We start from the raw sequence: 17,291 nt of genomic DNA, 5'->3' as shown, positions 1-17,291 counted from the left end.
TAGCTATGGCACCGTGATAATGTCTGATATTTCACCTCACTGAAATTCTCTTCAGGTTCTCTGGAATTATGAGCTTCTTCCCATTTCTGTGACGTTTGGTTCGGTCCTCCGCGTTGTTCACGAGACATGAATGACCTTTCTTCTCAAAAAAAAAAAAAAAAAAAAAAAAGGAGCGGCGAGCCGGGAGGGCGGCACGTCCTCCCGAGAAATTCAAACGCGGGAGAAGAAAGTTTATGGACCTCGCCTTCCATCTGAAGATGGAAAAGAAACGCTACTGTTATAGACTCATTGTCGCGAAAAGACCGTTAGCGCGTACCACTTACACTTGATTCTTTCTCAAACAGACGCAAACACCCCCACCTCCCCTTAGCGGGCAGGTGGTTGGTTCTATTCCGTTGGAATCGCTTCGGCCCAACGGGCGCTCTGAAAGCTCTGTTGGCTGTTTAGGGTCGGCCGAGAAAATCCGGCCGCGCTGCCTCCTCTCCTCTGATCACCGCCGCCCGCCCCTGTCTCGTCTCTCCCTGCTCTCCCCGGGGAAGGTGAGGGAGGGGGGCACCGCTCTGCCTGGTCGGTTTCTTCTCTTACGGGCGCTTCTGGCTTGCCCGGCGCTTTCCCGAGGCTCCCTTTCCTCTTCGTTGCCTCAGGGCGTCAGGCGTTGTCAGAGAGGTGGCCAAGAGAGAGGGCGGGTGGATATTGGGTCAGAAAACGTTTGAAGGGAGAACTGAAATTGCCTTCCCATCCCATTCTTCAAAGATGGAGTGATCTTGGAGGCTGTGCTTTGCACAATGGTGTATGCCTCTTGCCTTGTTTTTAAAAAGAGAAAAGGTTGAGCGGCGATCCTGTTTGGTGCCAAGGAAAGCGCCACCGGGGACCCCATTCCAAGTTTCACACTGATGATTCAGTATTTGGTGTAATAAATTCACAGTTGTCATTTGTTTGAGAAAAGAATACAGGTAGTCCTCGACTTAAGAACCACAATTGAGCCTAAAATTTATGTCGCTCAGCAAGTTGTTAAGTAAATATCCCCCTTTATGGCCACAATTGTTAAGTGAATCACCGCAGTGGTTAAGTTAAGTGAATCTGGCTTCCCCATTGACTTGGTTTATCAGAAGTTTGCAAAAAATGATCACATAACTCCGGGATATGGCAATCGTCAAATGAGTCAGTTGCCAAGCGGCTGAATTTTGAACACATGACCATGCAGATCCTGCAATGGTCATAAATTTGAGAAACAGTCATAAGTCTTTTTTTCAGTGCCCTTCTAACTTTGAACTGTCACTAAATGAACTGTTGTAAATTGAAGAGTGTATGATGGTCATTTGTTTTCTAAAAGAATATCTTTTTCCTCTAATTTCTGTAATCTGGTACAGGAAAACAACTTTTTCATGGTCTTTAGAAACTAATTTGATAGTCCATGTCATTTTAAAATCTGTCTTCTATTAGAAACAAGATGCCTAATCCTAAAGAGACTACTTCAAGTGACTGCAATGACTCTCAAACCAGAGATTGTAGTTCCAGAAAACCGAGGGAGCATGAAGAAACCCAGGGTGGAGACATTCCCAAACTCTGTCCACCTAACATCCCATCTTGTATGTTTAGTTTGTACTGAATGCTAGAAAAATCAAATATTAATATTTACAGCGAAATAGCATGTTACCCTCAAAATTATTTCAAATTCATAATTGGTGGTACAAATTGTGCTTTAATAAACCTGGATTAGACTGCACAGAGACATTTCCAAGATAAAAACTGGTGCAGCAAAATTCAGGCAATTTAACAATTTAATGAAATAAAAGGTCTTGAGACTTTTAATATTTTGTGCAATTTTTCAGAAAGTGCAAATTATTCAACTTTCAAACTTCAAACACAGCAAAATGATTATTACTTTTTTGATATTTTCATTAGGTGAAAAGTTGTAGTAAAAAATAAAACTAAGTTAGAGTCTACAATTCTTTATTAAAATAATTTCATTTGAAGAAATTTCTTTATTTTGAATTTATCTGCCCTGATTCTAGCAATTCTCAAAATTTTCAGGAAAAGATTGTCCTATCCCTACTATCTGTATATTTGATTTTGTCCAGTTTTGGGTTTTGAAGCAATATTTTTGTTCTATCCTTGGATCCCAGATCTTTGGTTCTAGACAAGTAATATCAATTCTGAGTCATAGCAACATTCATATATAATTTGCTGTTCTTTGGAGAACTTTGTAATGGTTTTCTGTGAGGTTTATGATTGTGATAGTAGAAATACTTGGAAATTACTAATAATATCCTATATTAATTTTTAAACTGGAATATTTTAGTTCATATTTATATAATTATCATTCCTCAGAGTCTACTACAGACAAAAACCCCTTTTGTTTGCTTGTTTAGAAGTGGAAAGGATCAGCAGAGTTTGCATCAAAAAAAGATACCTTGTTTAATTATAAACAGTATATGTCTTTAAAAACATTCCTGATTGGTGGCCCAAGTAAGCACCATTCTATTTTATTTTTATATTCAGCCAATTCTCCCCAAATCCATTCTATCTCAGAGCTCATGGAAACAGCCAATGAAGTCTCAAAAATGACAATAGCCCATGAAATTGTCGTCAACCATGACTTCAAACTGCAAGAAGTGAATTTATCACCAAACAGGTAGGTTTTATTTTCTCCATGTTCTCAAAAATTTTCAGTTAACTTTGCATAAAGCTATATTTTTTAATTGATTACGTGCTATCAAGTTGTTGTCAACTCTTAATAGCCATACAGATAGATTTTCTCCATGATGATCTTTCTCTAACTTGGTTTTTCAGGTTTTCTAATGGTGCATTGATCACCACTATAACTTGAGTCCTTAGGTGGTTGTTCTCTTTCTTTCTACCTTTTCCAGCCTTAGAATCTTCCCAATAGAGCTAGGTCTTCACATAGTAGTTTGGGGGGGGGGATCTGCTATTTGTCATTCTTAGCAAATATGGTTTAATATGATTTTCATTTAACCTTTTGTTAGTGTCTAGATTATTTTATTGCCAAATAAGCAATTGTTTTTGTTAATGGAATGTTAAGTTGGGTTTGGCTACTTGCGTTGCATAAACCCAAAATGTAGCCAGAACACTTGGTGACTGAAAAATTACATATAGATTTCATAAATAATTTTGATAAAAGATGTAAGGCTATGATTAAGAGGCAGAAGGTAGACATTTACTATAAAGACTCAAAGTGGAAAGTTGAAACTGATGGCTAAAATATTCATGTTGTAGATTATTATTTTTCTATTGTTCTGATTATGTGTCAATACATTTCTGTTTTTACTTGCATGATTCAGATAATTGATTTTTAATAAAGTTCTAGTCTAGATGAACTTTATGGACCACTCTCACTTAAGATGTGTAGCATATTATTAGTTCTCACCCCACCTTCTCAAGATATAATAACAAACCATTGTGCAAACTCTACCATTCTGGGAATGGAATATTTTGGAGAACTTCAAAATATTTTGAAAACATTTGTTTTTCAATCCATACCAATCTGGAATGGTGGTTTGGCATTCTCTTGGGACAGATAATTTTCTTTTTATTATCTTTTAGGACTGATAGTTTTTTGAAAGAGCCAGACAGTGTTCTCCAGAATACTATATTCATGCTGTCTGGAGGAAAATTTGAACTGGCTTCCCTGTTACATTTCCCAGAATATATTTTATGTGTACCTAATCTTTACATTTCATAGGATCATCTGTTGAAATCTAGTATTTCCTTACAATATTGATTGGACTGAAAAATAATATTTATCAGTGGGTGAAAAATTATATGAAACTTGGCCTCCAGACAATATTGTAGGTAGAAAAAATATTAACAGCAGGTACTTTTATCTCACTACAGTTTAGAAAGCAGAGTGAAAGAAACAGTGCACAAAGCTTTTTGGGATAATCTGAAAGAACAACTCTCCAAAGTACCACCAGACTATTCTCACGCTGTCAAGCTACTTCAAGAAATCAAAGAAGTAAATTATAAAGGGGAGTGGGAATGTCATTATTCATATCTAACAGATTGATTTTTGTGATAAAAAACTATTACAGGTACAGGTAGTTCTAGACTTAGAACCACTCATTTAGTGACTAAAGTTACTATAGACTGAAAAAAGTGACTTATTACTACTTTTCAAATTTACGATCATTGCAGCATCTCCATAGTCAAGTGATCAAAATCCAGGTGCTTGGCAACTGGCATGTATTTATGACAGTTGCGGTGCTCCTGGGTCATGCGATCGCCATTTCTAACCTTCCCAGCCAACTTCTAACAAGCAAAGTCAATGGGGAAAGCCAAATTCACTTAATTACCACATGATTCGCTTAACAACTGTGGTCATAAATTCGTTAGCAATTGCCTCGGAAAACAATTGTTCATAAATACAATGGTAGTAAATGGTAAAAAATTATTTTATTGATATACCCTCCCTCCCAAATTTCTGAACTTGATAACAATGCACCCTGGAGTCAGAGTAACACTGGCATTGCTGCACGTGAGAACTTTATCTGAATGAGATGGCAGCATCCATCAATGTTTCCAGCATCTCTCTTAAAACATGGTTTGTTTAGTGACCATGTAGCTTAGCAACCATTTCACTGGAACCATTTGTGATTGTTAAACAAGGACTACCTGTAACTTACCACTTGTACCTTCTCCCCTAAAAGGCTTGAAATTAGTGCTGTCACTTCACCAAAGGCAGCAGCAGAATTATAGGACTTTTGAAAAAGAGTTAACCATATGAATGTTTTTTTTAAATGATTTTTTTTTTATACTAGAACATTTTTATGACTGGCCATTTGCCTAAAATAACAGTGGAAGTTAGTATCAACCTCTTTGCAGCTGCAAACCTTTTGAGGATATCTTTGTTCCACATTTATTTGGCACTTTATTGAAACCTGCATGGAGAGTAAAATTAACTTGGAAAGAAATTAATTCAAATGATTTTTTTATTTAAGATGTTGCTGTAACTAAAACTATTATATGCGAGATGAAAAGTAATGCCTTCAATTCCATAACTTTCACTAATTAAAATATCCCTATTAAAATTAAATGAAAATAATTCTTGAAATAAAACAATTTTTTGTTACAGATTGTTATTCTCCAAATAATCACTATCATTCCTTCTGCTAATGATTGACAAGCTTCTTAAAGTTGTCACAAAATAACTTCATACTTTTCCTTTCAGCCAGGCCATGACAACCCTTTCTGCCTCTTCTTTTGAGTTAAAGAGATGCCCACAAAGTTAGTCTTTAAATTTTGAGAAAAGCTGGAAGTCACATGGTATCCTCGCTCAGCTTCATTCCCAGTTGGATGCTGGGGTAGTTGCTGGTCTGGTGGAAGCACCTGGGGCAAGTCCTTGCCATTATCTGGGAACAATTTGATCCTGCTATTCCTGAAGAAGTGAACAGGATCCTAGGGATTATGAGAGCAAGCAACTGTGTTTTAGATCCATGCCCTTCCTGGCTTGTGAAAGCTTCCTGGGAGATGACATACAAGTGGATTTTGGCACTGATTAATGCTTCCCTGCAGGAGAGGGTAGTGCCCCAACATTTTAAAGACGCCGTGGTCCACCCTTTTCTTAAGAAGTCATTGCTAGATTCCACCCTTTTGGATAATTTTTTATCTCTTTCCAATCTTCCCTTTTGGGGAAGGTTGTTGAGAAGATGGTTGTACAGCAGCACCAGAGGTTTCTGGATAAAATGGATTATCTAGATCCTTACCAGTCATGATTCAGGCCTGGATATGGAAAGAAAATGGCATCTATCATGCTTGTTTATGATCTCTAGTGGAAGCGGGGTAGTGTATTCATCCTAGCTCTACTTGACTTCTTGGTGGCCTTCAATACCATCAGCCATGGTATCCTTCTGGTGCAGCTTTTGGGAGTGGGAGGAAGGGGCTCTCTATTGTCCTGGTTCACTTTCTTCCTCTGTTGCCACGCTTAGTGTTGATAGGAAACGAGAAATCCAGGCCTTGTTCACTACTTTGTGGGGTTCCGCAAGGCTTGATATTCTTTCCATTTCTGTTTAACATGAAGCCACTAGTGAGATCATCCGTCACCATGGATTGAGATAGCATCAATATGCTGATGACACACAGCTGTATGTCTCAGCCCATGGTAAGTTAAGCAATACCGTGACCTCCCTCTCACAGTGCTTTGAAGTTATTAAGGGCTGGATAGGAAGCAATGGGCTACCACCTTTGGTCTTGGATGGGTGGCACACAGCCCCAAACAGATTCAGTGTGTAATCTGGGCTTTTTCCTGGACTCACAACTCCTGCCCTGAGGAGCAGGTGGCAGTTGTGGCCAGCAGGGCCTTTGCATAACTACAGGTAGCGTGCCAGTTACACCCTTTCCTGGACCAGCAATCCCTACTCATGGTCACACCCTAGTTACCTCCCGACTTTACTATTGCAATGCCTCTACGTGGGGCTGTGCTTGAAAAGCATCTGTTCAAAACAGAGCGGCCTGCATGGTTTTGTACAGATCCAGGTGTGCATATGTTTCTCTTCTGTGGGAGCTGCATTGGCTGCTGATTTCTTCTGGATGCAATTCAAGGTGCTGGTTGTTACCTTTAAAGCCCTTCATGGCTTGTTACTGGGTTATCTTAGGGAACCATCTCTTGCCAGTTTCATCCATCTGATCCATTAGAGCGGGGAAACAAGGAATGATGCGTATCTGGCAGGACCCAGAAGAAAGGCCTTGTCTATGGTAACTCCCTCCTTATGGGATATCATCCCTGCAGAAATTAGACTGGCCTTTACTTCGACATTCTTGCAAGTAGGTTGGAAAACCCAGAGTGGGATGGAGCCCATCAAGCGTTTATTTGACTCTGTGTTGTTGCTAGGCATGGTACGGGGCTATTGTTTCTCATTTTCTTTACTGGATTTTTACTGTTTGTAAGCTGCCCAGAGTTGCTGTGAGTGGGCGGCCATAAATGGACTGTATGATGGATGGGGACACAATGAGATCCAACTAATTTCAAAGCCTTTTAGATGGCTTGTGAAGTATGAAGCCTACCATTATCATGCTGCAGCAAAAATTCTTCCTTGGGGTTTTGAATCCTGCTGAATTGTTTCAAAATTTTGAGTGTTGTAGTAGAGCATTGTGAGCTGGTAGTTCAAAGAAATAGATATGAGTTTGCCTCAAAAAAACCCCGTGTAGCCATGAAATTTCCTGCTGAAGCCTGCATTTTAATTCTTTAGCTGAATTTTTGCAATGATATTCCATGGACTGATACTTTGTTTCTTGGTGAGTTCCTGTTTCATCAGCTGAACAATGTTGTGAAATTCTGCTGGCAAATTTCAACTCTTGAAGCTTTTCTCTTTGGAATCAGCATCTTGAATAAGGAGGAACATCAAAATTTGACTCTCGTGTTATTATGAAATATCAAGCTTGATAGAAGTTTCTTTTTCAGTGATCTGCTGACTGTCCTTAGTTAGGTCATCAACCTTTCTGTGAAAATTGTTGTCATAGCAACAGTCCACTTCATTCTTGATCACGTAAATAAGTCTTCCTGATTCACATCTTTACAGCTTTTGGCCCTGCACTCAACTACACATACCAACAAACAACCTGCATTTGGTGATGAATTTCAATTGGAAAAACTACTCCAGCTGTCTAAAACTCAATCTGATCAATATTCACTGTAGGGTCCCATTTCACAAAAATAGCAACACAACCTTTTCTCACAGCAATTTTCTGCCAAGTAAAATGAAGAGGCTAAAGAACATATCAATACTGCCATCTGTTGGTGATTTACAATATTAGAGGCATCGTACCATTCATTCAACCATCATATTTCTATTACAGTAATGTATGTTATTGAACTTGAATAGTTAAAATCAATTTGAACATTTGCTTTTACAAATGTTCCTTTCCTCCTCCATTCTGATTTATAGACTCTGCTGTGTTTGCTTCTGCCACGACAAACACGTTTAAAAAGTCAGATCGAAGAAGCACTAGACATTGAATTGATAAAGCAAGAAGCTGAGCATGGAGCTTTGGATATCCCCAAGCTCACTACATATATCTTAGGCACCATGGCAATGCTCTGTGCACCTATCAGAGATGAAGAAATACAAAGTCTGCGAATCATGGCAGACCCAGTTCATTTGCTCAGGTGGGTTTGAGTTTTGAGGAAATACAATCCTGTACGAGTCATACATTATTTATTAAAATTACACTGATGTAGGATGCATAATCTTGTTATTTTAGAGCAACAATTTCCTACAAATTTAATTTTATAAAGAAATTTGCAGTTCACCATTTTTCATCTAGGAGTAAGAAAAGATGCACAGAAAAATACCTGTTCGTTCAATTTAGACTTTTTTCAAAGTCTGAAAGTAAAACAAGCATTGAGTTTCAGTCTGTTGTTGTTATTCCTAAAGCAAAGCATCGATATGGATTAGGAACTAAATGATAGTGCTATATGCAACAATAGCTGTGGGCCTGGGCTTCTGAATTTTCTATTTCCTATGTTGGCACAGCTCTGAAAAAAGAAACAATTTGCTTCTAAGTTTAGTTACTGAAAGGAATATATTTTGGATATAGGATTCACATCGGCTGCTTTAAATTTATCTATTTATTTAATTAAATTTATTGGCTGCTCAACTCCAGTCAAAGGTATGGAATTTGGTTCTAGTCAAGGGGCTAAATATAGAGCCAGACTCACGTTTACATTTCACCAGGAAGATTAGGTGATATGCAGGGAGGTTTAACAGAGTAATTTAAGGCTTATTCCCAACATCCATGCAATAGACAAAAGAATATTTGCTTGTCTGATAAAAGGAAAACAGTCACCATGAACCAGCAGGATGGGACAGTGTTTTCTTTTCTAGCCTGATGACAGAAGAAAAGCATTTTAGCCAGCCCTTGAAAAAGAAACAGAGGTTAGTCTTTTGATATGAATGCCAGATGAGCTGCCTTCATTATAGAGAATCTCCATCTGTGATATAAATTTATAGAATTTAGGATACAATTTATAATCTAATCTATAATTTAGAATCTAAGCTTGATTCCTTATTGCTAGAAATTGTGATTTAATTACAATGCAAAATGATTTTGTTCTTGTTACCTATGACAGAGAGATCTTCCGAGTTCTGAACCTAATGAAAATGGATATGGTCAACTTTACCATACAAAGCCTTCGACCCCATCTCTTGGAGCACTCTGTGCAATATGAAAGGAAAAAATTTCAGGAACTCCTGAACAAACTACCAGGCAGGTATCAAAGAGTGAGCAATGGACATTTGCTAGATCTTGTAAACTAATAACTCTCAGAGCCAAACCCTATAAGCCCTTGTCAACATTTACTCACAGATAAATACAAGAATATTAACATTTTAAGAAATAGGTAAGAGAATATTTAGAGCCCTATCTTCTATTACATCCTCTTGTCAAGTTACATTTGGCTACTGTGAGTTTGTATGTTTCTTGCTCCTGTCAGTTGGGTAAACTCCAGTAGTTCTAAAGATAATTTCATAAGGAATAGCCAGAAAAAGCTAGTTCAGCTTTTTCAGAAAAAAATAGATAAATTGAATTGTTAAACTTAATTAAAAAATACAGGCAAGATATAATGCTAAGAATATTACTTCACAAACTGAAATGAAAATTACTAAAATGTGAGAATTCATGGAGTGCACTTGATATATAAAAAAATCAGCATCTATCCAAAAAATAAGGAAAGTACCGAAAAAATCAGCCCTGTTTCTTTCCAAATTTTCTATCACTGCAGACAGTCTAGCTTATACAACTGACTGGCTACACAAGGCCGTAACCAAAGTATCAAATTCTGATTTGCTTCCTTCTTCATCCACCTCTGGAACCAATGGACCCCCTGTTGCCACTTCTCCTACATCTGCTGGAAAAGTCTCATTTATTCATAGTCCCACTGCTGTGTTAAATCAAGCGTATATGGATTTGCTGGACTGGGAGCTTGGAAGAGAACACTATCCTGAGGTAAGAAGTTCCTTTTAAGAGAATTGTTTCTCAATAGCAGGAAAGATTAAAAAAACAGTTAGGGAAGCATAATCTTAATTCAGCAAAGTACAAATCTAATCTTAATGTACTAGAAATGTCCACATAGTAGCTAAATGGTTATGAGGGAAGTTCACCATGAAGAGCACTGGATAAGAATATATAGGAAGAGAAAGAACAACCAGCTGTGGTGGAAATATGCTACAGATAGTCAACCCTGGCAGGAGATCTAAGTATTGTCTTCTGGACCAGATTATAAAACTTTCAGGAGAGATGCAATCATAATGGACAGAATCATAATGGAAGACTATATATATATAGATATCTATTGGGAAAAACTTAGCCAATGTCCAAATTTTCAAAATTCTTCCATTGTCTTTCATTTTCCATAGGGTACTGGCTCTCCTAGATCTGATTCTAACTAATATGGAAGAATTAGCTTTAGAAACTTTAATTATTCAAAAAAATGTTTTTAAAAGTGCAAAAGCAATCCCAGGCTGCATAAACAGAAATATAGTGTCAACATTAGAAAACAAAATTGTTCCTTATAAATTCCAAATTGGTTAAACCACATGTAGCTAGAATACTACATCCAGTTCTGGGCCTTGCACTTTTTGGAAGGCTCAAAACACAGCAACCAATATGAATTCTTTGCTGAAAAGTGTTTAAACATGCTAGAGGTTCACCTGCCAGGGATGTTGAAAATTGGATTCCTGTACTGAACAGGGGCTTGGATTCAGTGATCTCCAAGATTTCTTCCAGCCCCTACTTTTTGTGATTTCATGAATATGCTTTCTTTGTAGACTATGTTGATGGACAAAGCGCGTTTGCATGCTCTACAAGTAGAAGTGAATCAGCTAGCCATTATTGCTTCAGTCTTATTAGTGAGCAGCAATATATGTGGAAATGAGTTATTCAGTTCACCAGGATGTGGCAATAGGCTGAAAAGAGTAATAAAAGCTCTTCTGGAAGGTCTCCCTGATATAAGGCAAGCCATTTTAATATTTTCTGAAGACAGGAATGATATTTCCTAGCCTACTCTTTTGCAGATTATAATGAGCTAAAATCTTGTGATACTCTATGGAGAAGGATAGGCAAGGCTGGTTAACAAAGCAATCGATATACAAAACTAGAATTGATCAAGCCAACATCCACTCAATATGGTACTAAACCAAAGCTTGCTGAACAAACCATAATGGCCTGGTTTGTATACAATGCTAGCTTACAATAGGGAACAATTATCTACTGATTTCTTTCTTGCCTACCTAAATCTTGTCCACTAACCTATGTTAAAAGGAAAGAGATAAATGTATAATTTTAAGATATTCTGCAATTATTTGAGAACCATGGATATTCTAGTTTTTTGGATTGGGGTAAATCCACATTTATTCCCCTAATCAATCATCTTTATAAAGATTGCTGCATTCTTGGTGCTAAAAGTGATTTCTCCCCACTACTGGGTTGATAGAAACGGCTACAAGTAAGCACACAAATGAAATCAAAACTCACTATATAACTAAAAAGAAGTTGTGTTGCTCCTGACCACTTATGTTATGCTCTGTGCTTTATTGTAACTTTCTCTCTGATTTATCACCATTGTAATTGAGGTTTATGGTTCATCAATTCAAAATAATAAAATGTTCTCTGCATATGAAGAAATGGAATCTAATATACACAGTATGGTAATGTATAATGCCAATGTATAAAAGACTTTCTGTAAAAATATGTTAATAATATATGTAAAGGTAACAAGTATAGGGCAGACCAAATTCTGGAAGGGAAGGCTATGCTAAAGTGCAGACACTCCTGTTAAAAAGCAGAAACATTTTCAAGACTGTCCCTCCTCGCTTGCAAAAGGTGGAACTCTAGCAGGTTCTTTGGGGAGGAATGCATCAGATGGTCAAATGTGATAGGGAGCAGCAATCCCACAAGTACTTTGGTACAATATATCTGTCTTTATGGAATAATGAAGGCATATCTTAAAGGGCATTCATTGGACAAGCAACAATTTGAATTTTGGAACCAAGCATTAAGAAAATTATATACATACAGTATCTCCCTCAAGAGGACTGTACTAAATATGTAATTCTAATTAATTGTTGCCCAATCTTGTTACACTTTTTGTCAGAAACTTAGTTTTGAGAAAGTATATCAAACTGATTTCATTGTCATACATTAAGAATCTTTCTCTTCATTGAAATTTCAATTGACATAATTAACATGCTTGTTATTATTGTATGATTAGATCAGAAAATGCCTTAATGGATATCAGCAATCAAATACACATGGAAGTAGAAGCCATACTTAATCAGTTGGGTTACCCTGCTCTCAGTACTGATAAGGCTGCTTCACTCAAAGGCCAGCTTAGGAACCTTGGAGATAAAAAGAATGCTGTACGGGTTCTAATTGGTAAGTTATTCAAGTTTGGCTTGATGCAAGTCTATTTGGACATAAAATGTTATGAATTTCAACTCCAAACTCTGAATTATGATTACCATTCACAAAATATAGGTTCAATATGTAGAATGTTTAGTATAAAAGAAAGTTTCTAAAATACTCAAAATACTTTGAAAACATTTTTGCATTTATTTCTCTAAGAAGCAGCAGTTTGAATGCCATTTTTAATACAAATTGCCAGAGAAGAGTATTTAATATTGTCAATTAGGAATTGTGCCCCTACTTGGATGGGTTAACTAAAATACCTTTAACTCTGATTTAAATATTGTTAAATTGAAGCAATGTTTTAATAAATTAGTGAAAATCTCAGTAAGATAGCCGAATATGTGTCCAATATACTGTGCCTGGCATTTATAACAAGATAGATTTACCTTTTATTTCCAATGGAGTGCTTACATTACAGTTATGATTGGTGTTAATCAATATACTTGAGATGTAGAATATGTCTAAAGAAATCTTAATAATTTACCAAATGCACAAGCTGACAGCAGATGAATTTAAATATTTTTGAGTTTTAAAATATAATTGAAACACATAAATTTTAATTATTTTGCCACCAGTGTACTGTACAATCTCGGCTATTTAAAACATTGACACTATCCTGAGTTTTTCTTTATAACTTTGCAGTTAACAATCAGTGAGGGTCCCAAATGGTGCAGCCATAATTATAGCACTCTAGTCTATTTCCAAATCTCTCTTAATTTCCACAGAGCAACGGATTCAGACTTTTCTTAGACACTGTTTGTATCCTTGTGGCCAAAATGCTAAGAATCTACTGCAAGGCCTTACTCCTATTCAGGAAGAACTACTGGAAATTGGACAGAGGTTTGGTAGTTTGATTCATCACAACAGACAGGTATTTGGTCCGTACTACTCGGAAATACTGAAGAAATTGCTGCTTCCAGGAGCAAAGTCTGAAACGGGGAAAGTTTCTTCTTAACAACCTAACGAGGCAGATCATGTGACGGCAAGGAGAGGGGAGATTCAAACTGGCAATTGTTCAGACAGTACTTTGATGCAAAATTCAATGTGATCAATGGAGCAGCTGTCCTGCTCTTTGCTGCTGTATTCCAAACTGGGTCACTGAAGTTGCAAGGTACAGCTAATAATACCAAACTGACAATGCCAAGTTTGCTGCAGTAAACCTTTAAACAGCTCAAAATGTTGTCCTGTGATTTTAAACTAGCTAGTACATGTCATTTCAATTGTGAAAAGTAACTTTAATATCCCATTCCTATGATTAGAATTTGTTTTAATATTTTTAACAAAACATTAGTTAATATAGAATTGTAGTTTTAAAATACTCGGTAAGACTAATATACCACAACAACCCATACAGAGATGTCTAACTTTATTAATTTACTCAGTTCTAACTCATACAGTTATGAAAAACAAACAACAAAACGACTGCTGGAAGCTCAGAAATATTTACAGTCTCGCCTTGTTGTAGTGAGGTCAGTCTATGTTGTTGCACAGATTGGTTATGTTTGGTACCACAAAAAAAAAAAAAAGAGAGAGAGAGAGAGAGACAGAGAGACAGAATAATTTTTATATACAGAAAATAAAAAGGAAATAGTTCAAGTATCAAAATACAAAGACAGATTAAATAACATTTTATTACAAATCAGTCCCACTGCCATACATCACAATTAGCATAAAAGTGTTGATATTCAAACTGCCTATTACGAAGAATCTGCCTGCCTTCTTCAGAAGCAAGCATAGCAGAAAATCCTGCCGATAGACATTCATACTGATCATGCAAACAGAGGCAGTGAAGGAGTGAAATATCACCCAGCATTTTTATTTTCACAGGCAAAGAAGGTATTGGAAAGTGAGGTATCATTAGATACCTGTCTGCAAGAACAGCACAGCTCACCGCTTGAAGCTGCTTTAGAATTCTTTCCCAAAGAAGCCTGGCCAGATTGTCATGTACCTCAAATTCAGAATTTCTCTCACAAGCTAAGAAAGTCTAAAGGCCAGTTTCTGCGAGCTGATACTAGTGTGTAAAAATATAAAACAAAAAACAAAAAATCCTACGGGAGATGTTCATAAATGGATTTTCGATTCAAAAGATAAGCAGAAGCTCATCCATCATAGCATTTATAAAGTGTTCTCATCTTGGACTCAAATGAAGTAAAAATAAGCCTATAATTTTAGGTTATCTTTTTTGAAAAGGCGTTCTAGCAAAAGCAGCACAGGGAGATGTTATTTCAGAACCAATTGAATACTTACAGTAAGTGTAGTATTTTAAAGGGCCAATAAACAGATTAAGTGCCAGCAATAGATGGTATTCTTCTCTGTGCGCTACAAAACATCACAGAGAGACAAAAGTCTCAAATACTTTGGAGTCTAGAAACAGCTAAAATTGTAGGAAAACTCAAGTCCAAAATGGCTTGAATTGCCTTCTTAACAGGAATGCTTAATCAGGAGATGCACCCATGGATATTGCTATGTCCATGTAAACTCAGAAAGGAAGCACCAAATTACTGGAAGAAGCAAGTTGGAAGCTTTCATCATTTTTGTCAATATGTTCTAAGGCTAACTATCCTATCCTCCTTAGCAAAAATGCAATTTGCATTCTTTAAGAACAGACTTACTGCTACAGTAATATTTATACCAACACCAGCATATCATTTACATATGCATATAAAGGAATGTTATGTTTCAAGAAATTCATCTGTGAATTATTCCCAAATCCAACTATTTGGGATAAGGATACTTTTTCCTCCTATTTTTTAACCAAATAGAGTAAGACTAAATTACATCTTAATGATACAGCAGTAACAAAAATTGAAGAAAATCATTAACACAGTGACAGGGTAGAGCAAAATATCATATCCACCAAAGCATTATTTGTACTTCCTCATCTTTTTCTTGGATAGGATAGAAATACTTATCACAGTCAGAACTGAAGCCAGTGCAAGTTTGTGAATGCTTAAGATAACCCATTTTCTAGTTCAGCTTCTATCTGAAGCAGTCATTGTTGAATTAAGTGGAATTAAGGAAATAAATTGTTTTAGCATAATGCCCATGATCTCCACTTTTTTATACTCCGTAATTGTTATATAAGATACTTAAATTATGAACTTAAATGAGCATTCTTAAATTATCAACTAGTATAAAAAGTGCTAATCAGTGAATAATCTTCTAAAAAATCTCAAACCACAGAGTACAATCCAATCACATTTTAAAAAATAGATTACTTGATTGAGATGCAAGAAATCACAGTCCAGTTATTATAAATTGTGTGGAGGGAAAAAAATACTTTCACAAAACAGCTGTATTGCAGTGAAACAGTTAACTATGTTTACTTATACCAGGCTTCTGGATAGTTCAAGAACTGTCAAGAATTTAAATTTCTCTGATTCTTTTAAGTTAGATACCCTTTTAAATTATTACTGTAACTATTAAGAATGAACAAATTTCAGTCTAGGTGCTAGTACCTCAAAATAAATTTAATATTGCATCAAGTTGGGAATTTGCCTATTACTATTCCAAGCCAAGTATGAATATATGATTTAATATTCAGATATTGTAAAGCTATATTATAAGACAGGCATATTCATGTTTTCTTTTAGCAGTTATTGTTGTTCAATTCCATCAATGCTATGCTGAAATTTAGGATTTCACAATATAAAGGAAACAAAAACATTTCAAACTAAAATTCATGGCATCAGTCTTTTAACTGCAGAAGTTTCTGTTCTTTTGCTAAAAATGCATATTGCTTTTATCAACTTGTGGCTTGGGACTCTTTTCACTCAACTCTGGAAGTCCTTAATGAGCAGCCAAGGACACAACCCAGAGCCGGGTGTTGATCTTCGTACCTCCAGGATTTCACTGCTTCTTAGAGCTCTGCTCATTTACTACATTTCCATGGAGAAACGTGGATGTCTGTAGTTCAGCTTGGCAGAAGGCAAACAAAATGGGGACAATATTAATGAAAAGAAAGCTAGGGATTGAATGATTTTATACATTAAAAAATGCAACCAAGGGAAGTTTATACTATTGTCAATGATTAAACCCCAGATGTGAGGAATGTATAGTAATTTACATAAGGTCATTCAGTCGCAGTAACTCTACAGTCTCTGAATAATATGAAGTGTCTGGATTATCACTAGTGAAAACAAATTTTTTGAAGGACAGTAGACAAATGTCAGACATCATCTGAACAGAAATGATTTTAGATTCCATCTCACAAAATAAATTGAATGTTTGGAATTATTGTCCAAAATAGTAGTGGCTATTTAATTCCGCAATAATAGCAAAGCTTGCTGCTTTGAAGACAAGCATTCAGTGAAAAGCCAGTAATTTAAAATTCAATCTACCTTTGCATTCTTTTGTTTAAAAACTTAATAAAATTTGTATTGAAAAGACATAAGAATTCAGATACTATTTACTGGCCTGCCTGGAGAAAGATGAATTACAAATATTTTGAAAACTCTGGATATCTTTTCTTCTAATTGTTAACTGTGTTTAATACAACATAAGTATGCCATCCATTTTTCCTACAATTTGCCTTGATCTTATACTTTATCAGCCTCTGATCCTTATTTATAGCAACTAGTGTGTATCTTTGTAAGATGCACTCTAATTAAAGTTTAGGAAATGTGATTAATCAGTTAATTGTAAGTGGATTGCTTAACATGAACAGAAAGCTCTAACAGTAAATCTTACACAGACTGATCAGAAATACTTCGAGAGCTGAAACATTCCTATTTAACATTATTTATATCAAGTCTGACTCCTAGGAAAAAAGTGCTTAATTGAAGGAATCATGGCGCCGAGTTGCCTTTTACATTATACCATACATTCCAGTATCCAGAAACAGTAGAGTGTGTGAACAGGATTCATGCTAG

General features: G+C 36.2%; 1 protein-coding gene across 1 annotated transcript; it reads left to right on the top strand.

Moving 5' to 3' along the window:
• The first annotated feature begins 233 nt into the window (after window positions 1-233).
• Window positions 234-13,375, top strand: TCP11 (t-complex 11). The gene is made up of 10 exons (XM_070939715.1): window positions 234-304; window positions 1,444-1,589; window positions 2,503-2,635; window positions 3,856-3,976; window positions 7,902-8,122; window positions 9,086-9,226; window positions 9,741-9,960; window positions 10,782-10,966; window positions 12,224-12,387; window positions 13,146-13,375. The coding sequence occupies exons 1-10, from the start codon at window positions 234-236 to the stop codon at window positions 13,373-13,375; spliced, it is 1,632 nt and encodes a 543-aa protein (XP_070795816.1).
• The last annotated feature ends 3,916 nt before the right edge of the window (window positions 13,376-17,291 follow it).

The sequence above is a fragment of the Pituophis catenifer genome, unplaced genomic scaffold (genome assembly GCF_029215685.1).
Source record: "Pituophis catenifer annectens isolate HBS135680 unplaced genomic scaffold, rPitCat1.0.hap2 SCAF_3, whole genome shotgun sequence".
Taxonomy (NCBI): Eukaryota; Metazoa; Chordata; class Lepidosauria; order Squamata; family Colubridae; genus Pituophis; species Pituophis catenifer.
This window is presented reverse-complemented; position numbering and strand designations above follow the sequence as displayed.